Source organism: Lepisma saccharinum, chromosome 24 (assembly GCF_977018435.1).
Source record: "Lepisma saccharinum chromosome 24, izLepSacc3.1, whole genome shotgun sequence".
NCBI classification, from domain to species: domain Eukaryota; kingdom Metazoa; phylum Arthropoda; class Insecta; order Zygentoma; family Lepismatidae; genus Lepisma; species Lepisma saccharinum.
The window spans coordinates 38,120,232-38,146,791 of NC_139252.1; the positions used below are offsets into that span (position 1 = coordinate 38,120,232).

Below are 26,560 nucleotides of genomic sequence, written 5' to 3' on the forward strand. Positions count from 1 at the left end.
TTGGCCACAAAGTATTCTGACACACCTGAGGTCCCGGGTTCGAATCCTAACCTGGGCATGGGTGTTTGTGAGTGTCCATTCATCAATATCATCACTCATTCCCCATCTTCGCAATTAGCCAACAGTGGCACAAAAGCAAAGTAAAATAAACTAAATCGATCACAAAGTATTCTGTGTCTAGTGGACATGAACAACACAAATAAGATAAGGGCATATGTACTTCGAGATAAGTCAAATAAACACTTTAGTGAGTTCCAGATGGTCGAAATATTTTTCTAAAATGTGAACGGAACAATTTATAGTACATGAAATTCTGGCAAAGCATACAGTACAATAGAGTAAGTACAGTGCGTCCATTTCAATCTTCAGCCGAGAGATCGGGAGAAGCGTGGCGGGTGGCGCTGACGCAGATGCCGACATTTGCGGCCTGTAATGCCCGCTTATTTTTATGGACATATGCAGACATTTATATAAATATTGCAAAACGAGCACTAACCTGTGTTATAAGAGTTGTTCAAACTGATATCCACCGAGTGCCAAGTGTGTAGACTTTCGGGGAGAATACGTTGAATAGCCTGAAACTTTCGTGCCTGTAGCTAAAGTCCTTCTGGGTCGGGCCGAGAACTTATCAGCCCCCCTCGTAACGTGAACCTTGCGGCTGGCATTCCAATCCTCTCACTGACACAACACACATACACACTGCAATAACACAAACAAGTAACGGCAAGTAACCAATAATAACACTCTTGCGCACAGTACGAAATTAACACGCTCTTGGTTTACATCTGCTCGCCACTATATTCACAGCTCTGTCGCGAAGGAACAAAAAACTCGAGCTCGGAGATTTTGGATTGCAAGGAAGCTCACGAACACCATTGGCTTTTAACGGTTTCGTCTACAGCGTAATCTTGATACAGTGTTGCACATTCGAAACCTCCAAACGATCCCCATCGGCACAAAACTCTTTCAAGGATATAAACTTAAGCAGGACGTTACTGGTCAAAACTATGATTAAACTGTTTTATTATCTGTGGCTCTTAACATCGTTCCTAAGGCATATTTTTTTGTGTATATAAGGGCAGAACTTGGATGAATTACAGATGATAAATTATAACACAGGTTAGTGCTCGTTTTGCAATATTTATATAAATGTCTGCATATGTCCATAAAAATAAGCGGGCATTACAGGCCGCAAATGTCGGCATCTCTGCCAGCGCCGCCCGCCATGTTTCTCCCGATCTCTCGGCTGAAGATCGAAATGGACGCACTGTATTATTAGGTACTACCTTTGGAGGGGTAACTTGGGAACTAACTTTAGGGTGGGTGCTTTAGGTATAGGGGCTCAATTTTTTTAAAAAACTGAAAAACTAACATTTTCGAAGAGTTTTAATTAAAGAGAGAACCAGTAGCAGAGCTCAAATATATTCTGCCAAAACTTTGGATGTCTATGTTTCCTCTAATATATAATAATATAGGCGTAAAATGCGGGAAGAGGGCACCACGAACCGTTGAGAAATATTTCACATAATATAAAAAGGATGGAAAAGAAAGGAAAAACAAAACTGAAGATGAAAAAGAGGTTTGCAGTATTACATGTTCCTGTAATAAAGAATATATAGGTCAAATCGGCCGGAGCATGAAAATTAGATGGGGGAACATGACAAAGATATAAAAGAAGGAACACCAAGAACCGGACTTTCAGAACACATAATTGAAGAAGAGCAGGAAATTAGGAGGGTTGATCATAAACCATTAAGTAGAAATGTATAGGAGGCAGCTTATATCTGCAAAGGGAGGGATAATAAATTAAATAGGAAGATGGGAACATTGACGAAAAGTGGATAAAAATATTCAAAAGGTGGGACAAGGGGAAAAATCAGCTTCCAGGTCACTTCGGCCGTGGTTAACGCATCTCGCGATATAATAGATTTCGAGTTACATATGACGTAACCCAACGGAAGTAAAGGGGAGGGAAAGGAAGTAAGAGGGGAATTGCACCGCACAACTCCAGACATTCCATGAGAGGCCGCCTCAGCGTCTATAGAGCCACTCCTGAAAAAGTGTTTTTTAACATGTTCCGAGTATAATTGTTTGTGTTTTTATGGATACACCCATCAGGATTTTAACGTAATGGTAGGAATAAGGCACTATTAAGCGTTCAGCAGCCTTAAGTAATTTTTTAACCTTTTTACCATTCCTCTTGATGAACGCCTTGCTAACGCAGCCAATGTCATAATTAAATTGTCATAGTTTGTCTACCTGATGAAGGGATTAGTTATATCCCAAAACTTAGTTTCACGTAAATCACATACTCACCAACAGAAGTACTTTTAAGTATTTTATAAAATCTTTTACATATTGTAATGATAATTTATATCAACATATATATATACCTACATCAACATGAATCCATAAAAAAGTCACAGAATAGAAACTTGTTACTTAAAATCTAGGTTAGAACATTTAGCCATCTCTACACTCTTAAGTCTTAACATCTCTCAACCTCTAAAAAATATTCATTCGTGAGATTTTGTGGAGAAATTTAATTGCAGTCTTTCTGGTTGCTTGGTGTGTGTATTCAATCTCGTTACATTCATCTCCATATCTTTACTGGACGATCCTGCTCCTTCTCCGGGTTTGCATACATCCAGAATTCATTCGATTCTCGCTCCTGAAACTTCTGTTCTGGTATGCCGTTCTGAGTTATTCATTCCCGTTTCTTATCTGATGTAAATGTACTTTTCTGGTACTACCATCCTGTAACCTCAATATGACCTCACTATAAGCATCCTGTTTTCCCACATGCTTCACTGTTGCTGTTACAAATTAAGGATTTAAAGTGGGAAATTTTTCACGCAAACTTTGTCTCCTGGTTTTGGCATCTCTTTACCTTGACTCAAATCAGCGTTTATCTTTTTATCCTTTAACAGGGTGTCTTCAATTTTGTAGAAACTAAATTCCCTGACTTCCAGATTTTCCAGACCAAACCATAGGGCAATTAGTGTACATGCCTGGAAGAAGGTCACTATATTTCAGCTAAATGCATGCTTAGAATCTCTCTAAACCCAATACTGGAATATCTATTTCAAATGTAAAGGTAATAATGAGATGGGAAAAAACAACCCAAATTGACTGTTGGATATTTTGAGGGAAGAAAGTATCAGGGGTGAGTGAGTTTTTATGATATTTGACTTGATCGTTGACAAAGAATTGTTTAATAAAAAAAAATCATAAATTACTGCATAAATAATACATAATTGTAGTACAATTTAATAACACATGTATTGTTCTCAATAACTGTGAAAAGGACACTAAAGAAGCAATAAGAAATGGTAAATTCACATTGCCATCTATTGTAGTAGATTTCTACATGAAAATAGTTCAAATTTTACTGTAAGAACTAGTAATGGTTTGTATATTATATAATTTGTCAACAATTTATAATTTTTTGCTTGTCCTTCCTTCCTTTATTATGTTCAAGAACCTACTTTTAGTGCACTACAAAAATATTGACTGTTTCCAGACAGAAAATTTCCCCGACTTTTCCAGAAAAAATAAATTCCCTGACTTTTCCAGACTGGTAGATACTCTGATCCAATATTTTGAAAACCTGATTGATAAATTTTGAAGTGCAGTGCCAGTAAACAACTTAGTGTGTTAGCATTAGTTCAAGGGAGTATCAGATCAGCCCAGAGATTTCCAAAGACCTGTGGATGACTAAAAAATTATTTTCATCATTTTAAGAAATTACAGAAAAATTACAACATATTTCAAATTAAGTTTCCATGCTTTAAAAATAACATTGTTCACTCTGTTGTTTTCAGGCAAACTTCTGTTTTGCAAGATCCCACCCGGATATACGAAGGACAGCTGATATCACAACTTTAAATTCTAAAATCAGTTTCTTGTACTCCAAGCAAGGAAGAAGCCAGTAAGGTTCATCAATGTTGTTTTTTTAGGAACACCCAGTTTTCATCTAATGCAAGGCTTGTAACTGATTCATTGAATGTATAATGCTACAGAGAATTATTTTGTAACAGACTCTTTGAAGTGAAGCTTCATTTTCATTGTGTGGACATTGCAAAACCTTCCTTACAATTCATGTGCCATTTTCTCAATAATGGTTTACTATTTAAATGTCATGTTTTCCATTTATAGTTGTCCAATGGAAAGCTGTTTTAGTGATTGTTATGCAGAAACGCTACTCATAAAATGTTTGCAGACTATGATAATGAATGATGATAAAATGGCCATTTAATGTTGTTCAATTTCTTGTATCCAATGCCTTTCATTTCCTATTATTGTTGTCTTCCTGTAGATCCATAATATGTTTTGTTAATTGACATCGTATAAAACCTATTTTAAAAATCACGCACATATTAAGTTGTTACAAGAGGCTAGCTTACATCAATAAGAAATTAACACAAATGCTACCCTTACATAGTGTAACATTTTTCAGTTTTGTCATTTTAATATGTTTTTGGGAATCCAAAGAACTTAAGGTTCAAAATTTTAAAATGCCCTGTTGAACATGAACTCACAATATTGCCTATTTAAGAGATTAATATGAAAACACTGTTGAGCAGTATGTAAAATATTGTTAAGTTTTCTTTTTGGTGTGCATATATAAGAGAAGGAACTCAGTGAATTTGTTTCCCAAATTGTCAGTTCTAAATTGTGTAGAGTTCTGTTAATATTCAATTAGAAACATTTCTCAATGTGGTTAATATCCCTATTATCTCTCAAATTTATAATTTTAAATGGTATTACTTACCTACAATTCTGATACATGTATGTCATTTATGCACTTCATAAAATTGAAAATTGTAAATAGTGTGTTAACCTTGATTATATCCAGTGCAATAAAATCTCTAAAATTTATTATAAAAAGTTCTTAAAAGCAATTGCATTACTGCTTTCAAATTACATTTTAAAAAAAGTGATTGCCTGAGAAAGGATAGTAAATATATTTATTTGCTTAAGGAAATAGGAAAAAAAAACTTTCAAAATGAAGATGTTATGTTCCAGGGTGTTTGTGCATTTTCAGTTATTGCCACAGATTCCATCATAGTCGAAAATTAAATGTGGTCTTCAGCTGGTGGTTGTATTGCTTTCAGTGGGAGGTGTAGGGGATTTTCCCCCAGGAAAAGACATATGTTGAGAAAGCAGTGTTAGAGTGGTGCTCTACATTTGAAGGTACAGAGTTAGAAAAATTGTAGTAATATTGATGAAATTTAGTGTAATATGTATTTATCTTAATTTACATACTTTGATATGTAAGTTGAAACCTTTCTATCCAGTGCTTATTCTTCAGACACCAGGTTAGAAACTCATAATAAATTTACACCTTTTCTAAATACACTGTTTTAATGATCTTTACTACAACAAAATTCTTGGAAACGACTGCACCATATGCTACAGAAGCTCTTAGCTTTGAAGAAAAGGTTTGTAACAAGAAGTAGTAAAAATAAGAATACAGAAATCTGATTTACACCATATTTTTACCACTTTTGGCTAATAGTGAAGATGAGGAGTGACAATATGTTGGTATTGATGAACGGATACACACTGAACACACATGCCAAGGCCATGATTAGAACCTGGGACCTCTGGCATAGTAGCATGGTGTGCTAACTAACCACTCTGCCACAGGCTGGTAGACTTCATTACAATTTTACATGCTTACCTACAGCACAGAAGAAATATACCTTTGTTAGTCACTTTTCCTCATTTCTAACTAATCATGATAAGGACAAAATTGTTGAAGGTGCCCCCCCCCCCAAAAAAAAATAGTCTCATACCTATAAACTCAGTGGCAGCACCAAGAAAAAACAAGAAAAAAAGCTTAAAATTCAGAATGATACTTGTGAAATTACCACGGAACACATCTCACAGAAAATGTGGAAATTTCATAAAGGCAAGTGCAGTTACCTTATTCTGATGGTGCAACGTTTTACTACTCGTATGAAGCCTGAGAAATGCAGTGGGGAAAAATAGTAAACCATATGAATAAATCTTTATTCATAAATATATAAAACATGACTATCATAGAGACGAGCTTTCTGATGTTGCAAATTAAATATTAAACCTCGAAAGAAGTTCCATGGAGGAAAATGATATTTCAGAAGAATAATGTGACAATCAACTTGCAGGAATACCACTTAGCACAATGCTGCATCAACACCCATATTACAATGTCAGTCATGATGGGAGATATTAACCCCTTCTGAACTTTCTGAGTTTTTAACCTGGTGTCTGAAGAATAAGCACTGTATAGAAAGGTTTCAACTTCATATCAAAAAGTATGTAAATTAAGATAAATACATATTACTAAATTTCATCAATATTACTACAATTTTTCTAACTCTGTACCGTCAAATGTAGAGCACTCCTCTAACACTGCTTTCTCAACATATGTCTTCTCCCACTGAAAGCTGAAGAACACATTTAATTCTCCACTATGGTTGTATCTATGGCAATAACTAAAAATGCACAAACACCCTGGAACATAACATCTTCATTTTGCAAGTATTTTTTTTTCCTATTTTGTTCGTAAGCAAATAAATATATTTACTATCCTTTCTCAGGCAATCGCATTTTTTTTTTAAATACACTGGAACCCCGATTTTACATTTTCTCGCATTATACAATCAATCTTGATGGTCCCAACAAAGCAAAATGTTACAAAATTTTCCTCGATTTTCCTTTTTCCTGCATTTTAATTTTTTCTCAGCTAGGTTCCCTGAAAAACAAAATACACACACTGTATATGTAATTTGAAAGCAGCACTGCAACTGCTTTTAGGAACTTTTTATAATCATTTTAAAGATTTTATTGTTCTGGATATAAGATTAACATACTATGTACAATTTTCAATTTATCAAATGCACATAAACAGGACATAATACAATGACATATATGTACCAGAATTGTAGGTAAGTAATAATACAAAATTATAAATCTTGAGATATAAAATACAGATATTAACCACACTGAGAAAAGTTTTTAATTGAAAATTAAGAATCTAGTACACAATTGAGAACTGACAAGTTGGAAAACAACTTCACAGAGTTCCTTCTGTTATATGAGGAGGTATCAAAACGTTTTGCCTGTTGAGGTATAATTTGTTTAATAATGGAAAGATTGAAACAGTGAACACATATAGTTTGCCTGTAGTGTCCTCTACTCACGAGTTACCCTTCCACACAGTTGCCATCACGTTCGATGCATTTGTGCCAGCATTTTATCCAGCCCTGAAAACCAGTTAGGAAAAATTCCACAGAACACTCCCTGCTCCACTGTTCAGAGCTGTTTTAACCTCTGTAGGTCATCGAATCTCATGCCACGAAGCACAGACTTTATGGTATCCCAAACTCTCAATCATTGCATGTGCTGACCCATAGGACATGTGCGCTGCATCAGAAATTTCCTGGATGGTGAAGCATCTATCCTCTCGAATGAGCTCATCATCCCTGCGGCGGTTGTCGTCTGTCAACAAGTTGATGGCCTGTCACTCCTTGTCATGTCCACACTTTCGCTTTCTCGCACTTTGAAATTAACTACTTAAGTCTGAGCTTCGTGCCATGAGATTCGATGACCTACAGGAGGTTAAAACAGCTCTGAACGGTGGGACAGAGTGTGTTCTGTGGAATTTTTCCAAACTGGTTTTGAGGGTTGGAAAAAACGCTGGCACAAATGCATTGAACGTGATGGCAATTGTGCGAAAGGCTTAGAGGACACTACACGCAAACTATATGTATGTTCATTGTTTCGATCTTTCCATTATTAAACAAATTATACCTCAACAGGCAAAACGTTTTGATACCTCCTCGTATATGCACACAAAAAAGGAAACATTAACAATATTTTACAACCTTTTTTTAATTTTGAAAAGCAGGTTCTGTGGAATGCAAATATACAAAAACAACATTTGTGTTAATGACTTAAATTGCCTGTAACTTTGCATGTGCGTGATTTTTTTAAGAGATTTTTAACTATGCCTGCTAACAAAAGATAACAATATCAAAACAATAATTAAAAATAAAGAACATTGGATTCAGAATTCAACAACATTAAATGGCCATTTTACCATCATTCATTATCATATTCTGCAAAAAGTAGCATTCCTGCATAGCAATTACTAAAACATATGTCCATTTAACAACTGTACATGGTTAGCCATTACTGAGAAAATGGCACATTTATTGTAAGGAACCTTTTTGTCACAAATGATGAATGAAGTTTCAATTCAAAAAGTCTATTACAAATTACTTTTGATGATGCAGTTACAGGGCTGTGTATTAGATGAAAATCTAGCCTTCATAAAAATCAACGTTGATGAACTGGTCTGGCTTGTTGCTTGATTGGGAGTACAAGGGCTGATTGCAGAATCAACTCCTGAAATGAAGTGTCCTTCATACATCCTGGTGTGATCTTGTGCAAAAGAAGTTGGCTTGAAAACAATGGAGTGTACAATGAGAAATCAAACAATGTTATTTATGTACGGACATTTAAGTGTAATTACATTATAATATAATTGCTCTTTAATTCTCTTAATGGTAGTTTTGTAAAGAATGAAAATAATGCTTTAAATTAGTTTAGTTATTAAAGTCACATGATCTTCAGTAATTTTCTAGCTGAATTAATGCCAATGGTCCATCTCACAAAAAGTGGGCTTACACCAGGTAAATAATGAAATGAATTAATATGGAAATTATTATTGTTTTTAGTTGCATTAAGGTTTAGATGTTTGGGAATGCACAAAATTTGCACATTTCACCAATAAAAGTTACCAACATCTGCAGCCTGTGCACTTCACAGACAAATGAACTCAAAATTTACTACATTTTTACAGCATCACACATGTAACGGATTTCACGCATTCGTGGAATCATACTAAAGTGTTTTTCATTTGTTAGCAGACACCATAAAGTATAAAATGTTACACCGAAATGTCCCCAATACTGTTCCTGATTCTCAGACACCAATGCTTGAAAATTGAATTATTCAGAATATTAGTATTACTGAGTGTACAATTAGTGCAGTTACGCACATCATTTTACTAGTTTTGTTTTAAAATTCATGTCATTTAATCACAATATCCATTGTTCATACAATTAGTGAAAATTTTGATTTTTGCATAATTTCTAATAGGGATGGATGATATCAGAAAACTGATGTTGCGATATATCATCACAGACGATATGGTACAATACTTTTTCCATAGTGTGATATTGGCGATATATCGTCTGGACGATTTTTCAACATCGTGACATATCATCTGAATGATATATCACCCAACACTAATTTCTAAGTAGATTGCAAAAGTATGCTGTGGCATATTTGCTGACCAAACGGCTTAATGAGCCCTGGTGCGAGCCTCAGCAACTGGACGGGTCACAGGTGGTTGATAGTGAAACCTCTATCAGATATGAGGGGAAGCTGTGAATAAGGGGAAACCCAAATAAGCAGTCCGAGACTGAGGCAGCAAGGCTATCAGGGTGTGGAGGGTGTGGACATGCTCAGCAAATACCACAGATATCCATCGACAGCCTTCTGTCATGGCAAATAAACACCACCATAAAAGTGTTTGCCCCCACTGCCTTGTAGGTCTGGAAGGATCCAGAAAGGCCAAGGGAATTGGAACACAAACAGAAAAGAAGGGTGGGTGTACCTGGGAAACAATATGTGACAGCCCCACCACCCAGGTGTAGGCTGTGACAGGCCCGATTAGACTATAGCCGAAAACAAATAAAATGAGAAAGAAGCAAGCTCGACTGAAAATTGGAGACGACGTGAGCTACGAATAGGGACATTGAATATTGGAACACAAAACAGCAAGGACTGAAGAAAGGGGGAAACATTGCAGAAGAGGATGAAGAAATAAGAAGAATGTGAAGAAATAATTGAGAAATTGCTGAACATGAAAAAACGAAATGAACATGAAGAAGTGAAGGAAAAAGAAAACTGGAAGGAAAAATTGAAAATGAATCTCGCATGGAAAGAAGTAGAGGAAGCACTGAAGAGAATGACAAGAGGTAGAGCACCTGGAGTAGATCAAGTGCCAGTAGAAATGATACTAGGAGCTGGAGTTATTGATGTGCAGTGGCTATACAGTGTGTTGAAAACTGTGGCAAGGGATTGGACAAAAGGACTAATAGTTTCCATATTCAAGAAGGGTGACAGAAAGGAACGTAAAAACTACAGAGGAATAACACTAATGTGCCACTCGGCAAAGGTGTGCGAGAAAAGAATAAGGGAAGTAACAGAGCTGAACAGTATGGATTTAGAAGAGGCTGATCAAGTAGATCTGATAATCACCATAAGGCAAATGCAGGAAAGGCACTATGAGTATGGAAATGATTTGATCATGGCATTCGTAGATATACAGTAGAAAAGGCATTTGATAGCATGGAGAGGGCAAAGATTTGGAACGCTGTGAGAAAGAGTGTGTAGAGTGGAGAACACATACAAGGCCAACCAGAGCTGTGTGAAAACACCAGTCGGAAGATCAGAGTGGTTCAGTAAAAGTAATGGACTAAAATAGGGAGCTCTTTCCCCACTGCTTTTCATAATTACAATGGATGCAATTAACAAAGAGGTGGGAAAGAAGATAGGAGAGGAAGGCCCTGTAGTTTGCCGATGTCTTTGTACTACTTCTTCCCTGTTTCCCCATACGACTGAGACAGCTTGATAGTTGGAATGAGGAAATCAGAAGAGCAGGAATGAAATTCAGTGCAGGAAAGAGTGAGGTGCTAATAACAAGAAAGAGAGGCACAAATGAATCAAGAATAAAGATGGACACTGAAGAGTTGAGGGTAGTGGAGAGCTTCAAATATCTAGGGAACATAATTGAGAGAAGTGGAAGAATAGATGAGGAGGTAAACAGAAGAGGGCAAATGTGTGGTGGACTACATCAAAGTGTTCGAAGATTGATAAGGAACAGGGCTGTACCTATGAAATGCAAGAAGGTCATATATAACATACTATGTGCCAATAATAATGTATGGAGCCGAGACTTTGACAATGACAGACAGAGACAAAAAAAAAAAAAAGATGCAGGCAATGGAGATGAATTTTTTAAGGAGTATATTGGGAAGACTAGAAGCAATGAGGCGATCCGACCGACAGTGGGTGTGGTGAAGCTTCAGGACAGGATAGATCAGGTACAGATGAGATGGTTCGGACACATGAAGAGGATGGATGCAGAAAGACTACCAGTAAGAGCTTACAATGCACAAGGAGTGGGAATAAGGCCAAGGGAGAGACCAAGATGTTGGTGGAAAGAGCAAATCACGGAGTGTGTCAGGAATAGAGGACAAGATTTCAATACCATGGAAAGGAGAAGTGGAGAGGCTTGAGTTCTATGCTGACCCATTTTAGTAGATATTAATTTCATATGACTAATACTGTACTGTTTGTTAATTATTAGCATAAATGATAGTGACACGATTTTTTAATTATCTTTTCAGGAACACATAGCAAGGAAACTGGATTAAAAGCAAGTGATGTATGCTCTTATCTATCTAAAGATGCATTTGATCAACTACTTCATCTCCTTTCTCCATGCTCCAGCATCGTTTTCATCCATCAAAATCCAATTCTGGAAATATTTTATTGTATTTTAGAAAGTAATCCTAATTTGAAAAATTTACATTAAATTGTGTTATTTAACATTCTCAACAGTCACTTGGAAACCCATTTGACTACCTAAGATAAGAAATAAATTTAGAAAGAAAATGGTACAATACCAAAACCTGAGAATGACATAAAATATATATCTGTGATAGTATTAAATTATTCAAGTTTCCTTGTTATGAAATCTTAACATTCACCCTTCATCGGAGCAAAATTGTACATGTTTTAAATATAATTCTCAATTTTAACAATGTGCAATTTGATTTGGAAATAAGGGTATAATAAAATAATTGGTTCGTTCAACATTTACAAGAAAACATCATTACAAATACTGTCCTGTACTTTATACACGTTTGTTCCAACTTGCATTCAATTCCCTTGATATGTGACGAAAATGCATTCTGTTACTGTTATGGTTTAAAATGGGAAAAGTAAATATACTTCTCCAAGGAAATGGTATTAGCTTTGGAGGGGGATCTACTACCATTTCCTGCACATCTATATTGTGTGTATATGTATAATCTTGATAAAGATACTGGTAACAGAAGATACACCAGGATGTTTTGCACATAAGTTACGATAATTATGTTCCCATTTCTTTATCTTTATAATGGGCTGTACATTTTATCCATAGCCTTAACATACTCACAAATATATATTGATAATTTTAAACTATTATTGTATAACCATTATTCCTGACTTGTGACTGTACTGTGGTTAGAGGAATAATCAATAAAGAACATATCGAGTGAATGTGGTTTAATGATTAGTACAAGCATAATTTTCATGTACCATAACATATAAGGAAGTTACAAATAGGATATACTAAACAAAAGATGGAATGTTGCTCAGTAGTATTTGTGTGTGATTTCCAGCTAACTGTTAACACCCTGCTTCGCCCATAAAAGCACGCAATGCATCCATTTTGCACTATGTCAAGACGTGTCAAACCTGCTTAATTATCTTCTCCATCAATCTGTCAATGAGGCCTATTCTCGGAAGATGAAGACATCAATTATTTAGCAGGCTTCCCTATTGATTTTGGTATGAAGAAACACAGCACACCACATCCTGTAAAAAGAGGCAATATGTTATAATCGTAATTACAATTACAGTTTCTAGCAAGCTGCTCAATATTTGGCAGCTAAGTTACATCCCACCACCCTGTTCTGAATACTTCCAAAAAGATGAGAAGCAGCACACATATGTAATAGTGCAAAAGTGAATAGGAAATAGGTGAGGCACTACTGAAGAATATGAGATAGGAATCCTAGGGTTGGAGAAGCCAACATAATGAGATATCTTCTTTACTAACTACAGTAAAAAAAAAAGGTAAAGTTCTCCCTGCTTGTAGCACCATACTAGGGTATATGGGGGTAGGGACCAACACATTCTCGATCTCGTCAATTTTGGAAGTGATTTGATCAGCACCATGCTCCAACCACCTTTACGTCCCTCGGTTGACCAGGTACCCATTGATTTGAGACTCAGCCCTAGAGATACTTTATGCAGGGACAAGACTGGAAAAATTCCAACCTTAGATCACACACCCTGGGAATCGAACCTGGGTCTCCCACATGGCAGTCAGATGCCCTTTTAAAGGAAAGTCCCTAAGCAGCAGCTTTCCCCACACAAACCTCATATAAATTCTCAATTCTCATCTTTTTCATTCAGGACAGACAAACATCCATGTCCAAACCGGGATTCGAATCTGGGACCCCTGGCTGACCACTAACTACAGTGCACTACAAGTATACAAAGACTGACCCTATAACGCAACGTGATGTATAAACTGGATATTGATGTCAAGTGAATCTTGGATCCACTCAACAATCTAGAACTTAACCTAGTAGAGCTTTTGTTTATATGTGTAAATACATTTATATATAGGATAAAAGGAAGGAGGGCAACAAGGGCTAAATAAAAAGTGAAAGAGGAGAGAGGAAACACTCACCAGACGCAAAAAAAAACTTCAAACTTTTGTAATGGTATGTCACATCTATGTCTAATTCAATTTTCAGTGGAGCAAGAATGATATGTATTTATATTACACAAGCACACACACACACATATCTCTGCTGAGGAATATAGAGAGGGAGCTTGTTCCCTTAATGGTTTTTTTTTTGCAACTTCAACTTCTTTCAACTACGTTTTTACTGCCCATTCTGAATTCGAATCATCATCACTTCATCACCTCTTAAACATCCTTTCTGCAGTAAAGAAATAATATATATATATATATTTGAACCATCCCTGAAACGAGATAAAAACATTTTTGGACGACTGAAGTAGGTACGGTACAAGGTCCTTTAACCGTAACTTGTCTGGAAGGTCGCGCTGTAAATGGCAACTTTCTCAAGTTTTGAAGCTTTCAGCAAGGTGTATACGACCAGACAGCACGTGCCTGCAAAGATCTCAAGTCAGATAAGGAGGTGCCGTGCATATTCATTAAATATGTAATTAAAACTGAAGTTATTAATTAATTTGGATCACATTTATGTCCTTTTTTTCCGTTTTTAGGTCCTTTTTTTGACATTTTTAGGTCTTTTATTGGCAATTTATAGGTCTTCAACTTCCGAGCCCTAATTATAACCATTGTTAACAGTATAGCAACTCAAAATTCATAAAAGCGACAACAAAATCATGCTGTAATTTAGCCTTTATGTTTAAATGTTACATTAAAATACCTCTTTTATGACAGTTAAGAGTCTAATATTGCCATCATCAGTATTCTACCACCAATGGCATTTATTTTGTAGAAGTTACATGATTTCATCCATATATTCAATGGGAACATAATCCAAAGTTAATAGAAGCAAGGTCTCCACTGAACGTTTCACGAAAGTTAGTGTATACCCTGTGAAAAAATTGGGATTACAGAACTGTAGACATGGTTAGTAGATAGTTGTAACACAACATGATAATGCACACGTACCTGCAATAACTGAGGTGACCAGAAAGAAAGGAATGGCACACTTTATTTCCAGTAGAATTCCGAACAGAATATTTCCAACAATGACTCCAAATCTCCCTGACATCATCACAACGCTTACAGCCATTGCTCTGGTAGGAAGACAAATATAAGGTTAGTAATGTGAAATGTTTTTTTTTCTACTTAGGGAGCTGGTTTTCGAATTAACCACTTGCCTTATTATCCTGACTAAACTCTGGCAGGTACTAGGTGCACTTTTCACATTATCCTGCCCGAGTATAATCGGGTCAAACTACTTTTTCTCATTCAATTTTTTCCCCCGTACAAACTTGCGAGAGGCTTTCTGCCGCGAAGTAGAGTAAATGTCCACTTGGAAGCAGCTATCTTACACAGCTTGATGCTTGGAATGTGTAGCAGAGTGCACAGCTTGATACTTCGAATGTGTAGCAGAGTGACATATGCCAAAGGCAAGAAGATTGGCATTGAATCACTTTACTACTGCCCAGATTGCAATGTCCCCTTATGTGTAGTTCCATGCTTCTGAGTTCACCATACTGTGCCTTTCTAATATCTAATAATTTAAGGATCAAAACTGCAATTTGTATGATTTTCAACACATATGTACAACATATGTTTATTATGATGATAAACATGTATTGTCATTCATTAGCCCGAGTATACTCGGGATAATAAAAGTTGTTCATTATATATGCATATACATATATAAGAGAGTGAACTGAATTGTTTAAACTTTCACTTCACATACACAATATTTCGAGACAGTACATTATATAATAATTTCTTACATTATGTTCATGAAAATGAACATTTTTCATGCATGTGTATACAGCCTGAGTATACTCAGGATAAAACAAGTTTTATATGTATATATATTTTATCTTGGCTACATTTCAGGTAAAATATGTATTCTTAGTAACATGCATACAATATAGAACAAAGAAACAGGATTTTAAAAATTCCAAAATTAATTTGTAAGGTTAAGCAGTTAATAAATTGAAGATTGTGTTCTCAAATTCCATACAAATATTTATAATACACCATTCACTTGTACTTTCTTATTTAAGGTCACTTTTCCTTTCACAATGGGCTAATGGCGACACTGAGGACGAATAACCATTAGATTCAATTCATGGAGGGACAATCGGAAACTAATGTCCTATGAAGGCTGGCTCCGAGACCCTTTCGATATCAAATCCTGAGTTTGGCATTCATAAAAGCTCTCGGTCACCGAGATAGCATTAGAAAATTTACATACTCATTAATTGAAGATAAAAAGCATGCAATATATTAATTATTGTACATATAACTTGACTTGTAAATTACGTTGATCTGATTTGTTGTTATTTAGAGTTGCTTTTCTGCCACTTTTGGCTAATCGTGATGAGGAAGGGTGAGCACAAGATGAAATTGATGAAGAGAGACACAAAGAATTCTCACACCTAGGCCAGAATTCGATCCTGGAACCCCTGGCGACGTAGTGCTCTGTACATATAACATTCTTTAAAACTAGAGAACAAACATTTCACTCAAAAGTGTAAAAGAATACGATTTTTTAAAATCCATATTTGCATGTACTGACTAACCACTCTGTGACTAAACAAACAGGACAGAAACAGAATTTTATATCAACAGATGGAAATTCAAATATACGAGTACATGTAGATTGAAATGATCAATTTCAATAACATCACGAGCAGGAGTATATAGAACAGACCAAGAGAGTTCGGGCAGGCCTACAAGAAAGTTTTATTTAAGGGACAGGAAATAAAGAAAAGAAACAATAGAAGACAAGAGAAATAAATATTCCACGCAAAGACAGAGGGAGAGCAAGATGTGAAAATGAAACGAAATGAAGAAGAGGGGAAAAAGAAAGTAACAAAAATAATAACACTGTTAAGCCTTGTTTCCATGTTAATAAAACATTAAAATGCTGACTAAGGCAAACTTTTATAGTATAAAAAATATACATAAAAACGTAAAATTTCCACCCTCTAACAGGGTCTTCTTCACACGAATATTCACAATAAATTGATGAAAGATACAACCATCTTCTTATATATACACTCCCATTACAGGGTCCATACACAAAAGAACAAGGCAGCTTAGGACATTTCCTGTCATAATTCCTGAGTGTAGAATCTCCTGACAGGTGATTGACAGGAACCTGGTGAGAGAGTCTGTGCATATCAATTTCTCATCTCCTGGACTCCTTCCTTTCTCTCATCCTTTCCACTCTTTCTAGCACTGCTTTCCATTCTTTGTTAATTTTCAGCCCCCCATTCCACTTCATTATTTCTTCTTCTCCTTTTTCTCTATTTCCTTGGCCTCTTTCCACTTCCTCACTATTCCTCTCTTCTCCCTCCCTATCCCCCTAGCCTTCTAGTCTATTGAGACCAGTAATGGAACAATATTTTGGAACCATTGGAGAAGAAGATAAGGAAGATAACTGGAGTGTTAGTGAAAGAGCAAGAAAGCAGAGCAGTGAGGAACAGTGAACAGGTATTGGAACTTATAAAAGGACTGCAGGTTAGTGGGGACAAGACGACAATGTTTAGCCTAGATGTAAAAAGCATGTTCCCGAGCATCAAGAGGGGACACAGTGGAAATTGTTACGAAGAAGATGGTTCAAGAAATAATAGGAGAATGGGACGATGAACACATAGTGAAAGCACTGCAAACTGTTTGAGATAATGGTTACTGCAGAGTGGGGAATAAAATAATAAAATTGTGTGAAGGCTTAAATATAGGTTCCAGCTTAAGCCCAGTGTTATCTGAATTGGTGATGAACAAATGGGAGAAGAAAGTGATCGAAAAAGGAGGGGAACAAGGAGGCAGCTGGACATACGAGGGTCGTACCGAAAGTAATGCAACAGTGGTCATAACCTCTTTATTAACTGATGTAGATCGTTCAAATTGCACATGTAGTTGGAGTGACTCTCCCTCTATACAGGTGTTTCACAATCTTTGTCTTCCTTGCCGGTGAATAATGGATTGCAAGCAGCAACGTGCTGTCATCGAGTTCTTAACAAAGGAGGGGTCCAGGCTGACCGAAATCCACAGAAGGCTACAGAATGTGTACGGAGGTGACACCACTGACAAGAGCAATGCACACAGGTGGATGAAGAAGTTTACAAAAGGGGAAACCAGCATTGAAGACAAACCACACAGTGGGAAAACATCAACTGCGACCACTGATACGAGTGGATGAGTTGATTCCCGTGGACATACGTCCTTTCTCCTTGATTTCCTGGAACACGGCCTTACCATCAACAGCGAGCGGTACATTGAGACACTCCATAACCTTAGAGAAGCTATTAGGAGGAAGAGACAGCCCAAGAATATGAAAGCGATACACATTCACCATGACGATGCGCGATCACACACCTCTTTGGCAACAAATCAGGTGATCGGCAAATTGGGCTGGTCCATGGACCCCCATCCACCATACATCTCAGATCTGGCACCCTCCGACTTCTACTTGTTTGGTCCCATGAAGGACAGTCTTCGGGGACAACGATTTGATGACACAGATGAGGTGAAAGTGACTGAAGAAGTGGATACGGGCTTTTTTCAAAGAGGATTCAAGGGTTGGTTTCAACGATGGCGCAAATGCATCGCTTTAAATGGAGACTATGTTGAGTAGCTGGTTTGTATAGAGGAAGAGTCACTCCAACAACATGTGCAATTTGAACGATCTACATCAGTTAATAAAGAGGTTATGGCCACTTTTGCATTACTTTCGGTACGACCCTCGTATTTGTCAAAGAAATAGAAGATGAAGCACGAGGGATATTACTGGAACTTGAAATAGAAGAGGAAGAGAAGATAAGTTTCCTAGATATACTGATGAAAAGGAAGAGAGGAAAGGAGATTGAGACCACTTGGCAACAGAAAAAGTGTGCAGCTGGAGTCTTCTGTCAAAAGAAGTGATGTGAGTGAGAGAACAAAAAGAAATTTTATAAAGAATATGGAAGAATGGGTTCAAAAAGGAAGACAGACTTGACATAAGCAGAAGGAAGAAAAGTTAAAGAAACAAGAGAGGGGGGAGAAAGACAAGGAGAGATGGTTTGGTATAAAGAGTATGTGGAAAGCCACAGAGACAATAAGCAAAGTACTGAGAAAGTGGGCTTAAAAAAATACAGAAAGGGAGGCCGCCGTAATTTAAGGATAGCCAACAAGAAGAAGGAAGAAAACAGAGAGGAGAAAGGAATAATATATGAGGTTCAGTGCAAGGAATGTGAGTGTGTGTACATAGGGGAAACAAAAAAGAGACTGAATGACAGGTTGAAGCAACATAAGGATGACGTAAGATTAAAGAGGGAGAAAAATGCTATATTCAAGCACACAAAAGAAATGGGACACAACATGGAATGGGAGAAGAGAAGAATAGTGAGGACGTGGAAAGAGGCCAAGGAAATATAGAGAAAAGGAGAAGAAGAAATAATGAACTGGAATGGGGGGCTGAAAATTAACAAAGAATGGAAAGGAGTGCTAGAAAGAGTGGAAAGGATGAGAGAAAGGAGAGAGTCCAGGAGATGAGGAATCTGTCCAAGTCCAGGAGATGAGGAATTGATAGGCACAGACTCTCACCAGGTTCCTCAATCACCTGTCAGGTAGTAGATGCCACACTCAGGAATTCCTGACAGGAAATGTCCTAAGCATTCTTTTTTTTTTGTGTATGGACCCTGTAATGGGAGTGTATATACCGTGCGTTCATTTCGATCTGCAGCCGAGAGATCGGGAGAAGCGTGGCGGGCAGCGCTGACGGAGATGCCGACATTTGCGGCCTGTAATGCCCGCTTATTTTTATAGACATATGCAGACATTTATATAAATATTGCAAAACGATCACTAACCTGTGTTATAACACGCAAAAGTTCTTCTGTAATTCATCCAAGTTCTGCTCTTATATACACAAAAAAATACGCTTTAGAAACGATGTTAAGAGCCACAGATAATAAAACATTTTAATCATAGTTTTGACCAGTAACGTCCTGCTAAAGTTTATATCCTTGAAAGAGTTCTGTGCCGTTGGGGATCGTTTGGAGGTTTTGAATGTGCAACACTGTATCAAGATTACGTTGTAGAAGAAACCGTTAAAAGTCAATAGTGTTCGTGAGCTTCCTTGCAATCCGAAATCTCAGAGCTCGAGTTTTTTGTTCCTTCGCGACTAGATGAAGACAGAGTTGTAAATATAGTGGCGAGCAATGTAAACCAAGAGCGTGTTAATTTCGTACTGTGCGCAAGAGTGTTATTCTTGGTTACTTGCAGTTACTTGTTTGTGTTATTGTAGTGTGTATGTGTGACGTGTCAGTGAGACGATTGGAATGCCAGCCGCAAGATTCATGTTAGAACAAAGATTTTTTTATGTATGACACGTACCTACGTGAAAACAAACTCGTTTCGAGACGTGTGTAGGTAATTTGTACAGAAATTCCCATGCGTTTCAACTCCACACAGAGATACGGTTAGACATCTTGTTCTTAAATTACGAGAAACTGTATCGTTAAATTTTAAAACACCTAAGCAAAAACGACGGATTCTAACCGAAGCAAAACTCGATGATATTGGTGCAGCGTTAGAACGTTCTCCAAACAAACCTCTACGCCGTGTTTCACAAGAGGTGGGCGTGTCAAAATCATCGGCACATACAGTCACTAAGCTACTAAAATTAAAACCATACTCTTATAACACAGGTTAGTGCTCGTTTTGCAATATTTATATAAATGTCTGCATATGTCCATAAAAATAAGCGGGCATTTCAGGCCGCAAATGTCGGCATCTCCGTCAGTGCTGCCCGCCACGCTTCTCACGATCTCTCGGCTGCAGATCGAAATGGACGCACGGTATAAGATGATGGTTGTATCTTTCATCAATTTATTGTGAATATTCGTGTGAAGAAGACCCTGTTAGAGGGTGGAAATGTTACGTTTTTATGTATATTTTTTATACTATAAAAGTTTGTCTTGGTCAGCATTTTAATGTTTTATTAGCAGAAATAAATGTCAGATTGACCTACAGACAGATGGAGAGAAGGAAGAAAGAGAGTAAAGAAAAAATGAGGTAAATAACAGTAATGAAGTCTCAGAAAGAAATGATCCTAAAGAAAATGAAGCCATGAACAAATACATTGTGTAAACAGAGAAGAGAAAATAGAAAACAGAACAATAGGAAAAACAATGAAAAATAACTTCAAGTAAAAGAAGAGAACAGGAATAAGTAGGCAATATTTCCTATTCCATTATAGATCAAGCAACCCTTCTTGACCCTCCCTATGCACCCATGGCCATAATACCCAATTTCCTCTAAAAGTACATAGCTACTCGAACACACTCACATTGACTTGTATACAATTCCTTTCCTACCTGAGATGAGTGGGAAATAGATCGATGACAATGCTTCCAATAACTCCAATGCACATTCCCGAGAGAGCGACATAAACTGCAGTCAAAGAGATGTTCTGGAGAGTGGTTCTGGTGAAGTAGATCCCATAGCCACATCCAGCAGCAATGAACGAACTCAGAACTGCAAAGGAAAGAAAATGGCACTCTTGAAAACTATAGAGAACATAAATTTTATTCAAAAGAGTAAAAGAATATGATTTTATAAATTCAAATTCGGAAGAGAGGGAGACAAAAAGATGTACCAAATCTGTAAAAATGTTAAATGAGCGAGTTATATGAACAGAGGTGATATATAGGGTGGTGGGGAGAGACCAACAAAAAAAGAGTATTATATAAATTAGGAGGTAAGATTGTCAGACATTTTGCGTTCTACAACTTATTTTCATGTACTGTGAAAGATTGTGTATTATTAGTGTATAAAAGCTAGACTTTACATTCCGGTTTAATGTGTGTTCTGTATGGAAAAGGATAAATATAGCAATCCTAATATGAGGAATAGAGAAAAATATGTATGAAACAAGAGGGTCACACATGCTGAAAGTGAATTAACACAGAGAGAGGGAGAAGTGCTGAAAGAACATCTACATATATACAGAACTCCTACCATCCACAGGGTATTGCAGAGTATGCATAAAAGTGTGTATAAAAGTTACTTACTGTAAAAGTCTACACATCACCCGATGAATACTGTTTTGCTGTATCTCCACTTTTCATTGGAAATAAGTTGATGACATTATAGTGTTCCGTCACCGACCATACCTGGACATCACAGGCTATACCCAAAAACCCTATCCTAAACATTTCCCAACTCCCAAAAACAATATAAATAAAATTAACAACCAACCTAAAAAAAACAGCAAAAACACCAAAAATCAAAATCAAATCGCAAAAAGTGCAACAATACCAAACAAAAAATCATCTACAAAGCCAGCCAGAAGCCATGGGGCCCAAACCAAAACTTATCCAAAAACAAAACACCTCAAACCAACTAGTGGAACCAGCGCCCAGCCGACCATTCCCGCGTCCAGGTGATCCGAAGATAAATATCTGCCCCTTTATAATGCTAATCCTTCTCCCCTAACTTCTCCCTCTTAATAATATATTAAAATACTTTCCAAACAATAAACTCAATCACTTAAATATTCAATTAATATTTCTTTAATTTAATTGCTCCACCTCTAACTCGTCGTCCGTTGGTCAACAAATCCTACCCTCTAATACAAAAAATAAAATCCAATACAACTAAAATTTTAACACCCCAATTATATCTCCAAAAGCCAACCCTAAAACAAAACCGTAGCCCATAATGTGGTGGAGGTGCCGGGACCTTACCCCATAACAGTTCCATCCATGGTAATATGTCACATTCTGAAGCGACATATCTGGCTGTCAAGTGGTGTGAATTATCAACAATAAAAGTTTGCACAAATTGTGTAGTTATTAAAAATCCATATTAATCCAACTTCAATAAGCTATCCTGAAGAATTAGTGCAGATGGACATGCAACAAAACAGTATTCAGCCAGTAACATGTTAAATCCAATATTTTTTAAGACCGACCACAAAATCCTTTAAATGTATTTCACTTGCTTTAACACAGTGAGAATTAACAGTTCCATTAGGGCAGGGGTGGCCAACGCGTCAACCGCGGTCTACCAGTTGACCTGCAAGCCGCGAGAGGTAGCCTGTGGTGCTCTGTTATATTATTCGGATTTTATTATGCATATTTACAAAACATTTTGTTACTTACCTCTCTGTATTTTCAACTGTTGTATCAGGAAAAGAGCTTTGTTGTAACAGTTAATTTATTTCTTTATTGAATCACATAATAATTAACCATAAAAAAATGTAAATATTCTTTGCCTTCTCTGTTCGGAGTAACGAACAATTCATTATTGAACGACTGAACAATGGGCGATCGAAAGCTTTCTTCTCCCCTACTACATTGTTGTTAGCGACAAGGCCGGTTTGATTACATTCTTAGATGCAACATTGTTTGCACAAAATACTGGGTCAGTAGGCAGTTATTTGCAACCCTGTGGAATGCTGTGACGTTTGTCAAAAGTTCGCGATCGTAAGACTGTAAACTCGCTGTGAGGCTGCTGTCGGCTGTTTATTAGTCGTGCTACAAGCCGACAAGTCATGAATGAACCAGGTAAGAAGAAACAAAAGACTTACGACATCACCTAAAAGAGATGCCAGGCCCACAGTACTGAAGCCAAAACTTATTTAATAAATAAATAAGTAAATAAATAAATACATAAAATAAAATAATCAATGTCAATTTTATGGTATTGGCTCTTTGCTTCCTTTTTTAGTCTCTCGTTGTTAGGTCTAATAAGATAAGTACACCACCAGTGATTCTTGAAACGTAAATTAGCCCTCAAACCAAAAAAGGTTGGCCACCCCTTCACTAGGGTATCAAGGATGTATTCCAGCCAAACAAAGTAGCATTATTTTTCATAACAACAAAAATTGTTACCTAAGCAGATGATTCTGCAAACAAAATCCAATGTAAATATTAACCCCAAGGTTCAGCTATAACTCCGCTTCAGACAAGCATAGACTTGTTTCCTGATTTGTCAATAACTGACCTAGGCCACACGATAATTAGGACCTTTCTTGCTACTTTATTCTCTTTACAGATGGCGCCAGTGAGCGGCCAGCAGCAAATTTAGCCTGGCATGTTTGTTATTCATGTTACAGCAGCAGATTAAAATGCCCTGCTAAGAAGTAAAATTATTTGATTCTCATTAAGAGTCATTCCATGCCAAATCAACACAGATTTGTGCAATTTTCAACCTGGCCATCTGAGATTTTAATGAAATTTGGGAAGTTGAAACTATGCATCGAACTTTGTAACTATGAAAATTTTGAGTCTCATTTGTCTTGTAATTGTAAAATTATTGAAGGTCAAAGTTTGCAGAAATTGCCCTTTCTGAGTATATATTTCAATTTTATGGGGAAGAGTGACAATTTCGCACTAGTTGTGAATTTATTTCAATATTGTCGAAATTGGAATTGCCAAAAAAAAACCTTGACTATACAAGAGACTATGAATTTCTCCACATGTTGCAAGTTTTTAAGGCAAATATTAAGCTAGACACAATGTTTGAAAAATATGATCAATAAGTATTTACAGAATCTCATGTATTCCTCATGGGGAATCAAATTCAACTTCAAGTTACGGCTAATCAAATTGGAGTTTCAACTTTTCCTATAATTAAGACATTGTTTAACGTGTCCTTTTTCCATCCATGTAATTTTCTACATCATTGAATGTTTGATATTCCCAAGAGATCGAATAAAATAATGCTCCCATAAGTGTAATGCATTTCTCCTTGAAACCCAGATAACAATTGTCATCTTCACCTCGATCACGGAGCTATATAAAAGTAGCTGGGGAGGTAATAGGGAGGGGGGGTAACGCCAGTGATGGCCCGCAGGTGCCATATTTCACAGCTAAACGAGTGCACAAAAGAGCCAGATCTGGCTGGCTCCAAAAGAGCTAAGTTGGCAACAGTGCTTCCCAGCTGCCTCAGAGAAATTGTCACTCTTCCCCTTAAGATAAAGCGAAAATTTGGATGAAAAGGGAAATTTTGAACCCGTGAAAGGGATAATGTTCCTTCTGGTTATAGCAACACTGCATGAGGCATGTAATCTAAACTATGTGTAGAGATATGAATTTTATTTTCAAGAGTTGACAGTGTTGTACTGGCTAGTATAGTGGAACCACAAGCAAAAAAGCCTGCGCTGACCCGAGACTCCTGTGCACCATACTCCCACATGGAGGGGAGGGGCAGAGTGGAGCATGCTTCCTTATGGTCAAAGTGGAACGGAAGAAGGGGGAGGTGCACGGATACTTTTCGCTGAAGGTTCTTTTATTTGTGGTTGCTCTATACAACATGCAACAAATAGTTCTCCTTGAAGGTAACAGATGGCAGCAGCAGAAAATCACCTTCAAAAATTTCTCATGAATGAAGTAGTATTTTGTGGCTAAAATACTGTTTTTGTAATTTTAAAATTGTTTCGAAGTGTAATAATAAGTAGGTTAATTTGGTCCCGCACAAGTGTTGGATGAGTTCCACATACAAAATATCAAAAGACGGGGTTTATTGAACGAAATGGTATATAGCTTTGCCCTATGTTTCTTTAGAGTAAAAGTTCCTTAACTGTCGTACGAAGCCAATCTTTTCACGGGCCTGTTTGCCTTATCATCCCCACTTGTCCTCCCTTCCTTGCACTGAAGTAAAATAAGTCATCTGCCCAATTATCCATGAGAAATTCGTTAATAACTAAAATCATTGCATCCAAAACACTTTATACAGTGTGTTTCAATAGTTGCGCAATCCTAATTTTGATTACTTCTAACATAAAACCTTAGAGAGATTTGGTTTCCGGCATTATGAAACTTCACACAGTTAGATATTTTAAATATTATTAAAATACAGAAAGTAATGAATTGGTAAAACTTTGAAGGCTTACATAAAGTACGTTCAGTGTATATTTCTAATAACAACATTAATAAATAACCCAAATATTAGTTAAATGTTTTAAGTCCAACCAGAGCTGTGTGAAGACACCAGTGGGAAGAACAGAGTGGTTCAGTATAAGTAATGGACTAAAACAGGGATAATTACAATGGATGCAATTAACGAAGACGTAGGGAAGAAGATAGGAGAGGAAGAGATGAAGGCCCTGTTGTTTGCTGATGACTTAGTAATATGGAAGAACGAGGAAGAAGTAGTACAGACACAGCTTGATAGTTGAGTCAGAAGAGCAGGAATAAAATTCAGTGCAGAAAAGTGAGGTGCTAATAACAACAGAGAGAAATGAAACAAGAATAAATAAATTGATTGATTTAGTTTATTTTACTTTGCGTTATGTGCCTCTTGGCTAATTTGCGCATGAATAGACATTCACAAACAACCAAACCCGAGCAGGATTCGAACCCGGGACCCTTGGCATCGCAGCACGATGTGCTAACCACTCGGCTACAGGGTCCGGCAAACCAAGAATAAAGATGGACATGGAAGAGTTGAGGGTAGTGGAGAGCTTCAAATATCTAGGAAGCATAGATGAGGAGGTAAACAGAAGAGGACAAATAGGTGGTGAACTATATCAAAGTGTTCGAAGATTAATATGGAACAGGTAATGAACACGTATAAAATGCAAGAAGGTAATATATAACACATACTATGTGCAAATAATTACATATGGAGCAGAGACTTTGACAATGACAGAGAGAAACAAAAGAAAGATGCAGGCAGTGGAGATGAAATTTTTAAGGAGTATATTGGGGAAGACTGGAAGGGATAGAATAAGGAATGAGGAGATCCATCAGTGGGTGTGGTGAAGCTTCAGGACAGGATAGATCGGGCACAGATGAGATGGTTCGGACACAAGAAGAGCATGGATGCAGAAAGACTAGAAGTAAGAGGTTACCATGCACAAGGAGTGGGAATAAGGCCAAGGGGAGACCAAGATGTCTGTGGAAAAGCAGATAGCGGAGAATGTCAGGAGAAGAGGACAAGATTGAAATAACGTGGAAAGAGAGGAGTGGTGAA

At 37.0% G+C, this 26,560-nt stretch overlaps 2 protein-coding genes across 3 annotated transcripts in view; one reads left to right on the forward strand and one right to left on the reverse strand.

Moving 5' to 3' along the window:
- LOC145978248 (uncharacterized) overlaps window positions 1-12,390 on the forward strand; it is a 321,631-nt gene extending 309,241 nt beyond the window's left edge. For both annotated transcript variants that reach the window (XM_083110734.1, XM_083110733.1), the window contains exon 5: window positions 11,472-12,390. In XM_083110734.1, coding sequence (XP_082966860.1) covers window positions 11,472-11,498 — 27 coding nt within the window. In that variant the 3' untranslated portion in view covers window positions 11,499-12,390. The remainder of the gene's footprint in view (window positions 1-11,471) is intronic.
- LOC145978246 (synaptic vesicle glycoprotein 2B-like) overlaps window positions 12,382-26,560 on the reverse strand; it is a 91,187-nt gene continuing 77,008 nt past the window's right edge. The window contains exons 9-11 of the mRNA XM_083110729.1: window positions 20,956-21,115; window positions 14,573-14,700; window positions 12,382-12,708 (exon numbers count right to left, since the gene is read on the reverse strand). Of these exons, the coding sequence (XP_082966855.1) occupies window positions 12,653-12,708; window positions 14,573-14,700; window positions 20,956-21,115 (344 nt within the window). The 3' untranslated portion in view covers window positions 12,382-12,652. The remainder of the gene's footprint in view (window positions 12,709-14,572; window positions 14,701-20,955; window positions 21,116-26,560) is intronic.